This window comes from Ciconia boyciana, chromosome 7 (assembly GCF_034638445.1).
Source record: "Ciconia boyciana chromosome 7, ASM3463844v1, whole genome shotgun sequence".
Taxonomy (NCBI): domain Eukaryota; kingdom Metazoa; phylum Chordata; class Aves; order Ciconiiformes; family Ciconiidae; genus Ciconia; species Ciconia boyciana.
In genome coordinates, this window is record NC_132940.1 from 12,600,234 (window position 1) to 12,614,443 (window position 14,210).

Below are 14,210 nucleotides of genomic sequence, written 5' to 3' on the forward strand. Positions count from 1 at the left end.
AATCGCATTCTTCCCTTTTCTGCTAAATTAAAGCACCATCTACTGTCAGCAGTCCCTTCCACATCTGCATGTGATCCACTTACTGACAAGCCACTGTGTGTAAACATCTGCTTCTAGGTGGATAATCAGTCATGGGTCAGACTGGTGAGCATGAGCTGCTACACATGAGATAAAAGAACCAGTTCCACCAGCCAAAGCTGTTCCAGCAGCCTCTCTTCATGGCCCTGTTCCCACACGGTACTTGTAGACTGATCAAAGCCCAATCTTACCTTTCTCTTGACCATACAAACCAGAGAGAGCTCATCACATTTCTTACGGTATGGCAGCTCTCCTAGATCTTGAGTCACATTTGCAGCACCTCTCTGAACCGTTTTCAACTTCTTTCCAAGTCTCTGAGGCACTGACTCTGGAAGACCAGCATGCGGAGCTAATGCTGCTCAAAGCAGGCTCCCTTTTACACAGAGATTTTATGTACATCATTCTAATGCTCTTTTTATAGTCACTGGTTTGCAGAATATAATCCTCATCTTGTAAGCACAATCTGTTGTCACCTCTGAGATGCCCAACTTCTGATTTGGCTCCAGTAAAGGATTGCTCAGAAAAGGGCTCTATGGCAAGGTCTAGACTGACCCAGTCCTCCTACTCCATACTTCCCCAGTATTTGGCTCTAGCAAATTTTCCTAGTGTAATTTTACATTTCCTACAGATCGGTCTTAACTACTGTGAACACCTGCCAGCAGGATTACACTAGAAGTGTCACAAAACAATTAATTCTCAACCCTGACAGTAACTTTTTAAAGCTGTGTGACATATCCCATTCCTAAAAAGCATATGTCTACAATGGTGTTGTGTAGAATCAGACTATAATGGACTGAGACAAATAACTAATGCCTATCTTAAAAGGGTTACCTTTATCAATCAAGCTTCTAGTTAATCTAAAAAACCCCCACCTTCACCTACCTGACAAGATTTCATTTCCACAAAATCCAAGATAACTGACATCAATTATGCTGCCATCCTAGCTCTGTTCCAGATCTAATTTTCCAGGATTTTTCCTGCAAAACCGAGCTAATCAACTTACAGCCACCTCTTTGTCATCTCCCATACTTCTCCAGGAATGGCACAACATTTGCTGTTCTATCCAACATTCCAAGAAGGGTTAAAAAGCAAACAATAATAACAAAAATAACTCTTTATTTAACTCTTTAAATACTCTTCAGTGCTTACTGATTTAAAAAAAAAATTGTCATTTAACATCCTCACAGTTACTAATAAAAATACAGAAAGTATTTCATTGTTGCTGTAAAATGGGACAACATCATTCTATCTTTACCCAAATAAATGAAACAAATACTTAACTGAATGGTTCTGTCTTTACTCATCATAACTGGTAAGTTAATCGCCTTTGCCCAGCTTCATGTCTGAACCACTCTTATACCCTGGTGGCCTTGACATATTTAAATGCATCCTCCTTTTTCCTTAAGTCCGCAGATAAGATTTCTCATTAGTATCTTTTTGACACTAAGGTCTAATCTTTGATCTTCTAGCAGCTTTTTCTTAAATTTCTTTCAGAAGTACTCTGCCCACTCTCATCGTAAAGCTGGAAGTTTCTGTTGCACACTCAGAAAGCAGTACTCAGGTGCAGATTGCTTTCTTCAGGTGCACGTGACGAAGATATGGTGAATCTTGGACTTTTCCTGGGTTGTGCACATCAGCTGTGTACATCAAGTCCGGGCAGCCAGGACTGTTTTGATCAAGACAGCCAGAAAGGTGAGCTGGCTTGGTCTCACCACCTTTGGCAATCACACTGTGGGACAGTGAGAAGACTGCAGGGCCACCCCGATGGCACTGTGAAAGGCAAGCATTTGTCAGGGACGTCAGGCACCTGACCTCACATCCCGACCAGAAGTTTGGACACTTGGCACCAGTGTAGCTGGGCTCCTTCACAGCCAGCACTGACTGATGGTGCCTGAGCATGGGAAACCTGCAAAGTCACTGCTGGCTCCAGGCAAGTTTCTGGCTGAAGAAACACACTGTGCAAGCAGCATCAGTTACAGCTCAATTGTTTCTCCACAAAGAAGTGTGCAAACACCTTTTTGTTTGTTTACTCAGTATGTCAAAGCTGTATTTCTTTTCCAGGAGAGCTCAAGGACTGAACACATCAGACACAGCCCAGGTTCCAGCTTGCTACCAGGGTGGTACGAAGGACGTAATGGACTTTCCACACCAGACAGACTTTCCCTAAAGCCCTAAGCTGGGAGCTGCAGCCAGATGTACAGCCTCTTGACACAGATGCTCAGAGGTTGAGTTCATCTACACCAAAACTGTGATTCACACAGATCTTCTTGAACAATATAGCACTGTAAACACATGTATGCATTGTAGCAATTGCTACTTCCTCTTCCTCTCTTATCAAAGCACTTTAGGGATTTGTCAGGGGAGAAAAACCACAAAGCTTTCCTTTACGCAACTTTGGAAGTAAAGCCTTTGAGGAAAGATATAACAGAATAATTAAAAAAATACATCTTTAGGGTAACTGGTGCTTAGGGAGGCTTAGCATATTCTGGTTTGATCTGGCTGCTGCTACTTAAACTGGTGCTATCAACCTGTGCCAGAGGGACACACACATCTCTCCTGCTCTATCAAATTCCTTCCTCACTTGTTAGTATACATACTGCATTAGTAAAGACTGTGTTAGTTATAAGCTCAAACTCTCAGTTTGCCTTCATTACCACCTGGAGGCAATACAAAAGGGTCAGTCAGGTTTTTATATTTATGTCTTTTCACAGGAAATTTACAGGTCATCACCGCAGAGATTTAACCCAAAAATCCACTAAGTCCAGCCAGGAGAAGAGCCATGGAACTAGAAACCAAGCCCTGATCGATTTGCAGAATGAGGGGCAGGCCACTGGAGGAGCCACTAAAGCAAGCAGTGAAAATGTCAGTGATACAAATGGGCCTGGGAAAGCCAACAGAAGGCAAGAGAACTCTGAAGTGTCAAAGACAAGGCCCACCAACATCTGCATTAGGGAGAAAGACATGCCAGCTCTGAAGAAGAGGACACTGATTCTAGAGAAAGTCCCCTGGATCTCCAATCTTTTCCAGAAAAGCTCAGAGCTGAGTTGCAACTACCGTCACAAACACAACTGCAGCTTTACCTACCTCCTGCCCTGGAGCAGAAGCAGGTTACTATAAGCAGTTCAACACAAGGGTGCCATAATAAGGAGTCATGAAGAAAACTAAAAAAGCACGGCATCACTTACACCGTGTTACAGGCGTGAACTATAGCATTTGTTCACATGCCCTCCAGCTGCTGCTAGTTATTAACACAACTCTACTCACAATGGAGGGATTAGTTGGAGTGAGTTAGCAAAGCTGCTTTGGGATGATGAAAGGTTTATGCACACCCGGAAGGATCAAGTTTGCCTCATTTCAGCACCATGTTGGTACATCGTGCCAGGAAAGGTGCATCAGGATGCCCTTTTGGCACAGGGATAATCAAACAAGTTCATTTCCAGGGCTTATGGGAGGCAAGTGAAGGTAACATCTCAAGGGACAGCTTTGTGAAGGAGGATAGAAATGGAGAAGCTTGGGTGGGGACAAGACCAAAGGCTTGGTGTAGGTCCCCCACCATAGAACTCTAATCCCCTCTTTCCTTCCTATGCTCTCACGCACTGCTCTGATCTCACCTCTCCTGCCTCTCCCACCCTTCCCCCAGGAAAGCTGCACTCAGCGTGTGGTTACATGAACACTTGCTTCAATGGGCTCGGCAACGCTCAGCCTCCCCACCCATCCCCAGCCCTCCGCCTCTCGTGCTGCCGTTGCACCGCTCTGCCAACGCAACTCTTCAGTGAGAGGGGAGCTCTGTAAATGAGGTCACTGGAATGACCCAGGTTAAGAGAAAAACTTTTAAACTGGAATTGTTTCAGTGACCCCCTTTAAAGTCCCTCTTCAAACAGCCGCGGCAGCCGGATAAGGTAGGGAGCTACAGTCTGAGAGCAGGCAGCAGCAAATATAGCTTCTTAGATTGGCTTTGCCAACAGAGAGAGTGTTGGTGTAACTCCATCCTGAAGAGAAGGTGAACCTGGAGCTTTTTCCCTACTGCTAGAATCAGCACGCTAGACTTCTGAGAGCCTACAAGTGGAAGGGTTCACAAGATGTCCTAAGTCTGACCACTTGTACCTCACAGACTTTAGCTGTGTCTCTTATCTAACTCTTTCACAATAAGGCATTTTTTCAGCCCTTAATCACAGAATCATGGAATGGTTTCGGTTGGAAGGGACCTTTAAAGGTCCCTTAAGTCAGGCCCTCTCCAGTTGCTCTAAGGTGGTGAGCAAAGGGGAGAGGTCTGGACTTTCTCCTTGACCAGCGAGCAGTAAGGGACTGAGCCGAACCTCAAGGCCCTGCTCCCAGCACACTGGAGCTGCCACAGAGAGGAATTGTTGGGATCTGCTTTGAGCTTGAGACAAGATGAAAAAGTAGCTAACCTTTCCTCATCTGTCTGCTCCATCAGCTCTTCTGGATTCCAAAATGGCAGATACCCATTGCTGCCAGCACTGTAACTCATTGACGATGACAGCTGAAGAACATTTCTGGAAACATACGCAAGTCTTCATCTATGCCCTACTCACCAAGCAGGTTTCCAAGAGCAGCACTGCAGTAGCCTTAACACCTCCTACAGTACCCAAGCTCTCTCTTGTAATAACTCCTCCGTTGCAACTCCGTCCACCTACCGCTTTAGGCTCTCACTTTGTGGCTTGCTATCCCAAGCCTTTCTTGTCCCTTTCTCCCACATCAGCTTCAATCTTTCCTAAAACCTGCTCACTTGGGAGGTATTTGACTGTGAGGCATACGTACTACACAACCAACATCCACTGCTTTGCATTTATCACAAAAATTCGCAAGAAAACACAAGTCCCTCAAGATATCTGTGTGTTTACAAGCATACACACCACCAAACCTTGTTACTGAAGTACTACAGAAATACATTTCTAGCCTGTTCCTTAGGTTTTGTTCACACTTGGTATCTCAGGGACTTTGCATACGTTTCATGAAGGCCTGAGTGTTAGGTCTTTCCTATCTCTGCACCAAACCCATTATAGAGAATGTAAACCCAAAGTGAACAGCTCATCCTAGAGTGGCTGTTTCACAACCTCCTGAGGAATTACTTTTAAAAAACCCAAAACATTCCACTCCTCAAAAAACAGGTGAGCAGCAAGGGTCACAATTACATTAACCTTCACTGCAAGAATCTTCCACCTGCCCTCTGTCATTAACACTAATTTCCCACAATCAACCTTCTGAAAGAGTCTATATATGGATTTTTCAACAGATTAAAATCTTAACTCTCCAACCAGAGCTGAGATAAACCCCAGATGGGTGAGACTCAGTTGTGTGCAAAATCTCTAAGAAGGTAATTTGTAAAACGATTTTGCCTTCTGGACAACATTTTTCAAATTAATCCAAACTCTGAAGGCTAACCCTATCCAGCATTGCTATGAGGCAAGGCAAACTTCAAAGCAACCCAAATTAGCACACAGACTGCAAAAAACTAAGAATTAACTTTCACATAGAGAGTAACTCCCAAGTCTAACTACAGCAGGCAGGCTCTACAATCAACATGAGAGATGTGGAGACCTACGGAAAGGCTGGAAAAGCTTATGAGCTTTGTCATGGAAAAGTGGGCAGAAGAGGAGCTGGGCCAGGAAATAAAACCAATGTGTTTAGAAAGCAGGAACTGTGTGTGTTGTTAGCCCAGGCTCAAGCAAGTACCACTGCTTGGAAAGAAGTAGTACCAGGACTTTGAAAAGAGATCACGTCCCAGTAAAAACCTCTGACAGCTTCTGAAAGAAACTACCTCTAATCCGGGAGGTGGCACTAAACCAAAACTGCAGGGCAAAGGGAAGGAATGACAGAAAAGCAAGGATAGGAAAGACTAAACGACTATCATTGGGAAGCTGATTGTAAACATGCTAGTGAGTTTCAGAAGCAACCTCTACAATAGGACTGAAGAATCAAAGGAGCTTCTTCCAAAGGCATCGATTCAAATACCACAGGACACAGGAGGCTACTATCGCATCCTGGCACAGGCTTGGCCAACACGATCACACATATTCCTGCTTTAAGAGTGAGGTATTAGTGAAACATTGTTAAAGAAAGCCAGTCCCTTCTTTCCCTCTAAGAGTTTCTTGTTGCTTTGTCAGAAAGGCTGAAAAAGAATAATGCGTTTATTGAAAACCTGCTCTTTACCTATTTGAAAAAGGGGCAAGAGGGTGTATTGTAACACCATATGAAACAAAAGATTAGGAAATAGTCAAAAGGTAAATGCTTTTTTTTCTACTCGTGTTTGACTCAACAGAGGTCTCCAGAGTTTACAGATTTACTGGAAAGAGGACTCAGTTTTCCAGCTCCTGATCTACCTCCAAAGCACAGCCAAATGTATTGGCAATAATTTCTGGCAAAAATATCTAGCAAAATTTATTTAGGACTTACGGAAAATAATCACTTCTACTTCTTCTAGTCTAAAAGGTCTCATCTTACCTGTCAAGAGCTGGAGTTAGACGGTAGTCTTTGGTTGCTGACAGGATGGCTTTGATCAGATTATCTGGGGAGAAAGGAAGAAGACATTAGGAACAAGTTCTCGCTTCTAATAGAAATGAAAAACAAAGAGATGTAAAGCATCTGAAGCAGCTACTTGGAGGAACTGAAATAAGGTTCACATTAGGAATAAACACTTTAACTTGCGTATTCCTATTTTCACTGGACAATGACCTTCACACACTGGCTGCAAAGACATGTTATGTGCCAAATTCTGATGCAGTGTGCGAATGCCTTGCACAGAGAGAGTGATAGGGAACAAACACAGTACAGTTTAAGGCAGTGGTTTCATACCCACTTTCCTGAGATTGCAGTTTCACAAACACTTCAGACACGAAAAAGCCAGTATCACTGTCAATGCTTGGTTTCAGACAAGCTTTTATGCAGCTGAGTGGTGAACTGGATGCAGGAACAGAACCAGGTTAAAACTGATGCTTTTTATTTTCCTGGGTTACTTTCAGTTTAGGTTCAGTTCCTCAGTCTGCCTTTCTTCATGGCAGAATCTAATTAAACCATCACAGCTTAAAGAAATGCCCATGGAACCACAACCTACACTGATACCCAGTGAATGCTGCAGCAACCAGATGGTATAAGTTATGCAAGCATAGACACACACCCAAATTAAATCTATTAAATTGTAGAACCACAATGATTACACATAAATAATTCCATTGACTATGGAAATTTTTGAGTCTGCTTCCTTCTAGATTTTGTCCTTTGCCCCTAATTTTTCCACCTCTCTCCCTCATAAAGGTCCAAACCCCTTTACCATGACCTGTCCAGGGCCAAGAAGCAGCAATACTTTGGTTAGTCTGGATTTACAAATGCACCAGTAACTTCAGAATGGCTGTACTGGGTCCGACAAAAAGTCATGTGTCTCCAAATCCTGACTCTAACTGTGGCCTTAGGCAAATGCCTAAGAGGACCATAAGAACAAAGCAAAGAGACATCATATTTCTCTGAAATTCTCTTCTATCACTTAATTATTTTCAAATCAGGGATTTCATGTGTCAGTTATACCTTCTACGTATCTGGCAACCCTCAGTGATTTATCTTCCATGAGCTCAGAATCCTCCTGGATCCATGTGGACTTTCAATCACTTCCCTTTCCTGATTTTGAATATGGCTTCTCTGAGCTTCATTTATACTAGAAAAGATTGTGAACAATTAGTCCCCTTTCACTTTCCTTGGGAGATTATAAATATCTATCCTATCCTTCCCTTAAATATATCGGTCACCTAGTTCAAAAGTTCTTAGGAAACAACCAGCCAAAAGGAATAAGTAAGTCTCATTTCTTTACAAAAGACTAAAAATGACACAGAATATTAAGAAGACTGCCATCAAGTGATTGTTTACAGTGAACTTAAAGAGTGATAGACATTACTTACTGCAATCAGCACAGTTAGGGGAGTCCCTTTCAAATAAGGAGTTCTGTTCTTATTTATTACATCCCTCCACAGAAACTACGGGACGAGGGTGTGGGACAAACACACAAGCTCGAGGCAGCCCTTGTGCCAAACAGCTCTGAACCTGACAACGAGCTGGTAAGACACACAAGGCAGAAAAACAAAGGTGATAAACAGAAAACTCTGATGGTTACTTTTAGATCTGGGGAAGTTTTTGACATGGCATTACTGACAGCCCCTGCCAACCATTACAAGCTGGGAACTGTGATTACTTTCAGAAGATCATATTTTGGAGTGGAGTAAGGAAAGAGGCAATTTGTATGGTAAAAGCAACTTACTTTGCTAACAAAATAGTACTCTTGTTTAATTTTCCTTCATCTGAAGAATTTCTTTTGACGCATTGGTAGCAGGCTTCCTCTCCAACAGGAATGCTATTTCCCTAAGTCTGCTGCAACAGCAGTAGGTTGTTGTGACCTCTAATGGCACCATGCCACAGTCCTCTCCTTGGCCTGTCTCATAGTTGACTTTTACTGGACAGTATATGTTACTGTGGTTGTTTTCCCACACTCTCAGAAAAGAGATCAAAGGATTGCATGTCAAGGGCTGCAACCTCCCATCTACCAAGCTTTTCTTATGCCAGGTTTGCTCTACCACCCACAAGATAACACCCCGCACTACTTGGAGGCCATCCGTTATACTATATTAAAAGGCACATTAAAGGAATACAGTTGACTAATGCACTCAAATAATTCTGTTTTTCTCATCTTGCCAGCTAATTAGTAATGCCTTCACAGTGAATGCTCAGGAATGAAATACGACTACTTTAGGACTGGATATGGCAGCATTTAGGATGGGGATGCTCCCCATTCCCATCATCCAGAGAGAAAACACAAACAAAACAAACAACAATATAGGACATTCAGTACAGATTATGAATGGCCAAATGGGAGATATCTCTTCAGCAGCCCCCACAGTCCAACAACACATGGCATCCAAGAGGTTTGGAAGTTGCATAAATCACAGTGTTATTATTCAAAAATGCTGAATGAAGCTCAGTAAAAGACAAAGTACTTCACTGCCAAGCGTTGACTCGCAGGCAGAATGAAGGTGGCAGAGACGCCCTCAGTGCCAACTCGTCTAGTCTAGCACCCTCATTGGAAGCCAGGAACAGGAGCCACAAGCACTAACAGGAAAAGCTAACGGCCTGGGCAGGGGAGAGGCACTAGATCTTTTTAACTGAGCTAGAACTCTACTAGAAGATGGACACTACACTGCTGCTGAGGTGGGCACTTGGCTTTGGCACCTTGCTCACTGGCACCAGGATGGAAGGACAAGACCTCCTTCAGAAGGAGCTTCTGTATCGTCTTGGGGCAAGGTTTGAAGGATCAGTAGATGCTGCTGTGGCTGATCTGCAACCTTCCACAAGACAATGAAGATACCTACAATAGGGAACCACTGGCAGGATCTCTTACCACAGCTGGGTCAAGGTGGAGGGTCACTTGAAATCACCACTGCAAAGACAACTATCACAGATAGCAACCTGCAGGACACAAAGCAGTGTTCATCTCCAGACTATGACTAAAGAAAACCAGGCACCAGGAAAGCAGGTGCATTATGTAAAGTTAATTGATGGAGCATGCTTTCTTCAGGGTAGGTGAGAAATTGAAAAGGTGATGAGCATAGTCTGCCTTATATACCTATGTACTGAGTGATTATAATGGGTGCAAGTACATGTTATAAATGCTACAAAGAAAAATTCCTTCCCGTTTCAAGTAACAGGATTTGTGCACAGCTGCTGGCTGAATACTGATCTGTCAAGGACTGAAAGCAAGTTTTGCAAGGATAAAAGAAAGGCCAAGTCTTCAAGACCCAACCCACTGAGACTGCACCACTGTATGCACAACATGATCGGCATCCCCATGATCTAGGCAATAACTGACACGTTCTATCTTCATGCAGTAGCTTCTGGGCAGATTAAAAAAAATAGTTCTACAGAACAGTGGCAGAAAGGCTACCAAACCAGTTTTGATGTCGTACACATTGATGCTAAACTTCTAAACAACTTATACTAAACCATTACCTGCTTTAGTAGCAAATCTGATCAGCAGCAGACCTGGTATGCTGCACCTCGGCCAAAGAATCCCTCCACTGGGGTGGGACAGCAGTGGGAACAGCTGGCACCCAGGGCAGCGAGTTTCTCTGGGGTGGGCATATTCTTAAGGGACAGGGATAGAGCTCGTGATTGGGACCTACTTGCACTGAACACAGCAAAGGACAAAGAACACAGCAACCCAAGATCAGTGTTTCAGGAGAGCACATTTTGTTCCTGGTAACTGTCAGCTTTTCTCCATTCATCCACTGATTTTATTTGCCGTTTTTCTAAAAGGCGCCAGCTGCGTACGGCCCTTGCTTTAACATAAACCCATGCTTAAAAGAAAGATTGTTTAATTAGGGCAACAGCTATGCAAACAATTTGTTTTGATTTTTTTTTCTCCCCAGATGGTTTACCCAGGTTGTGAAGAAACCGTGGCATGGATGCAGACACTGCTAGTCCAGGCACAACTTCTCTCTTGCTCAGCAAGTGAGAAGAACAGACATAGTGGTGGGTGTGCTTTGCCTTGTATACCTGTGCACCAAGGAGGGGCCGGGAGGGGCCTGAGTATACATGTTCTGAGTACTACAAAGGAAAAAATCCTTCCTGTTACAAGCAACAGGTACGCATGCACTCACCTCTTGCTTCCAGGGCCCAGGCACACAGCCAGCTTAGGTGTAACAGAATTCATTAGCTCAGACACATCCCCATTCAAACAGGTCTCATTCTTTGAGGGCCATTTCCAGTCTGGAGAAGTTTCAGCTGCTTTTGTTCAATGCAGACCCCCAGCAAATCAGCTCAGCAGACATGTTGCAGCACCATATGCCCAGAAACATGAACTGTAGGGAGCACAGTGCAGAGACCTGCAGGGCTCCATGGAAGGTCAGCTCAGACCAAGCAGAACTTATTACCTACCATTCGTTGCTGGCACAGAGGTAGCTCCTGCAGATCCAGCAGCTCTACATCATGTTTACCACAGACAAGGAGAGCTGGCAGCACTGTACCATGGCTACCTTGCGCTCTTCATGGAATCCTTCAGACATACTGAGCAGGCAGGAAGAGAACAGCTCGGGCAAAACCATGCACTTCTTCCCTGTCACTCTCCTCCCCTAGCCAGTACGGATAAAAGGTGAATTCATCTTTGAAAAGCATTTAATCTTTGGCCTCTTCCCAGCTGCCAAACAGGCAGCCCAGCAGGTGCTAATTAGCTGCATGTTTTGTGAAATACAAACTTCCCACTGGAAACTGAATTCAAACACCAAACTCGTTTCATGCAGATCATCCAACAGCCATTCAGTGGCCACAGTTTCAGTAACCGCTTGAAGGCTGAGTAAACCCAACAGCAATATCGCTTCCTGTGTACTGTTCCTCCTATTCATCCTCATGAGATTCAAGGCAGACGTTATCAATACTAAATCCTTCCTCCAGTCTGTAGTCAAACACTGGTGTTTAAATGGAAATGCCAGTGCCGTCACCCTTAGGACTACAGAAGTTAGCTGTCCTGGGAGAAGCACACATCTCAGCAGCAGCTCACTGGCAGCCCATTTTTTATGTTAGCTCCAATAGTTCACGTCAGAAAGAGCAAATTGTAATGCAGTGGTTCCGCTTACCTGAAACCATCCGTATGGTAGGCATAAGAACACAGTGTACTCTCTCTCTATATGTTATATATATGTTATACGTGTTATATATAGAGAGGAACATTTGTGCTGTTTAATTCTAGTTGAAGTATTAGGCAAGTCAGCTTAATCCAACAGTAAAAATATGTGGCTTTTATACAACTCCTTCAAGTCAAAGGCTATAAGGTGATACAGATACACGATATGTAAACATACATGCATATTCCTGAATTCACCCTCTCAGGTCCTCCACCTGTTCTCCTCATTTCTGAAAGCAGTAAATGTCTTTACACTCTGAGAGAATCAAACTTACTGAAGGTCACAAGGCAAGTAAGTGACATAAGTAGGAACCGAATAAGGCTTTTGACTCCTAGATAAGGAGCCCTCTGCAAAGACTTTCATCTTCAGATAGCCCTCTGGCTTACACGTTCTTCACATGGGTCTGCTACCATCCTTTAATGATAAATTAATGGAAATGAACACCAATATCCTGCATTTTCACCCTCACTTTCTCCCACTATCAAATAATGAACACCTCACCAGGGCAAGCAATCTACTGCAGTTTTCTGCAACTATAGTTTGTCTATTATATTTTTTTCTTGTCATGGAGAATTTAGATTATTCGGGAGAGGGGAATATTATTATATTATTACTATACAAACAAAGCAAGAAGCCTCTGCACATTTTCCTCCCATCTAGAGGAGGAGCTGACTACATTTATCTAAGAATCCTGAGTTATCGTGACATATTCTATCAGCTTTGCCTTATAACATCAGAAGATTCAAAAGCAGCTCAGGACTGCATGATTTCTCTGAACACAAGTACGTCTTGACTTCAGGTTGACCCTGAAATTTTCAGACATTTGGAAAAACTAAAAGTAAATAGTTAGAAATTAGGCGGGCAGTGACCACACAGTGAGAACCAGCCTAAGTCTCAATTCTAGCCTTTTTCTCTGTTATTTATGTGGAGGAGTGGAGACCTTCACTGTAAATGTCAACAACACTTGACATTGTTGTTTCTAATGCATAAGCTTCTCGCTTGTATCATTAAAAAAAGATGGGAGACCTTTCCACTCCACAGGGATTACTGCGGGCATCTCGCAGGGTCTACCTTCCGCCTGCCTTGAAAGTAAGCAAATTGGGTGGTTCATGCACTCTCAAGTGGCCAAGAGAAGAGGCTGTAATTTTTCAAGTTGTCCATACTAGCCATCTTCCTCAAAAATCAGCAAGTCTACATGCCCTTATTGCCAGCAGTAAGTATTTGAATACCATGCATTAGGGTCAGGGAACAGTCTACTGCTGCAGTTCTTTGTGTTTGCCCTGCGAGCCGTGGTCAGTGCCCGTCTCCACAGCTGGTCACCCAGCTACCACACCTCTAGCCAGCACTTCTGCAGGGCACTGGGCATCAGCTTCAGCTTTTGGGAATATACTGCCTAGAGTGAGGTTGATAGACACCCCTGAAGCATGCCAGTCTCCTCTGCATATGGGTCCCTGTCCCACGATAACAGAATGCCACGTGTGCGTTGGCTTCATGGGGAGAGTAAGCTAAACATTACCAATGCTATGGATTAAACAAATTGTAATATTTACAAGCGAGCTGTAAGCACAAACCCAGTGCATACATTTTTTTTTTTTTACACTACCCAAAAGTTCAGCTCTGTATAAAGTTCCTTCTTCAGCATTTTTTTCCTTAAGATCTCGCTCCATTCGGGAGCTGAGGAGTGATCTTTTACAGAATGATTTGCCACCCTGGTGCCCAGCACAAGGGCACGGACCCAAGTCCCACCACATATTGTGTCTTCCAGCTCTCTCCCAGAAACACCATGTCCAGCTGTAGACACACAACATTATCTGTATCTTAGTGATGCTGGGAACCCAGTGCGTACAACAGGTATCAAAATGAGTCTGAAATACCCTGCACCACTTCTTTTTATTATTGATCAGCTAACTTTATGAGGTCTATGCAGGAGAAAGCAGCTACAAAGACTTCCAGAACTTAGAAGCAAATTGCAAACACGTGAACCGGCTCTCAAAGACAGTTAACTACAGACTGCAGGAACCCGTCCGCAAATCGCATCTTGTGTGTAAATACAAGAGGATGGTTTCTTGAGGTCATTAGCTGTCCTAGATTTAAGTGGTTTACTTAAGATACACCTTACTAACAACAGCACTTAAAACTGCCACTACTTCCAATATCCTAATACTTCCACTGATGATTTTTAATGATATTAAGACAAGGGGCATAGAGTGTTTCATAGATACAAAACACAAAACAAAAGAAAAAAAAGAAAGACTGAAGATGCATGGTACCTCCCTAACAATTTTATGAAAACCTGGCATGCGTTAAATGCAAGCTCCAGAAAGCCCTTAAAGCCTTTTTTAATAACAAGATATAAATAAAATACATAAGATTTGGATGGATAAAATACATAAATCTTCATTAACATGGTAGTCTTGGAGCCTTCAGGGATTTTTTTTTCAAGCTTTTCTTCACAAC

At 43.3% G+C, this 14,210-nt stretch overlaps 1 protein-coding gene across 5 annotated transcripts in view; it reads right to left on the bottom strand.

The window, feature by feature from the left end:
• ST3GAL3 (ST3 beta-galactoside alpha-2,3-sialyltransferase 3) overlaps positions 1-14,210 on the bottom strand; it is a 190,327-nt gene that overhangs the window by 55,638 nt on the left and 120,479 nt on the right. For all 5 annotated transcript variants that reach the window (XM_072868662.1, XM_072868661.1, XM_072868659.1 and 2 more), the window contains one exon: positions 6,541-6,604. In XM_072868662.1, coding sequence (XP_072724763.1) covers positions 6,541-6,604 — 64 coding nt within the window. The remainder of the gene's footprint in view (positions 1-6,540; positions 6,605-14,210) is intronic.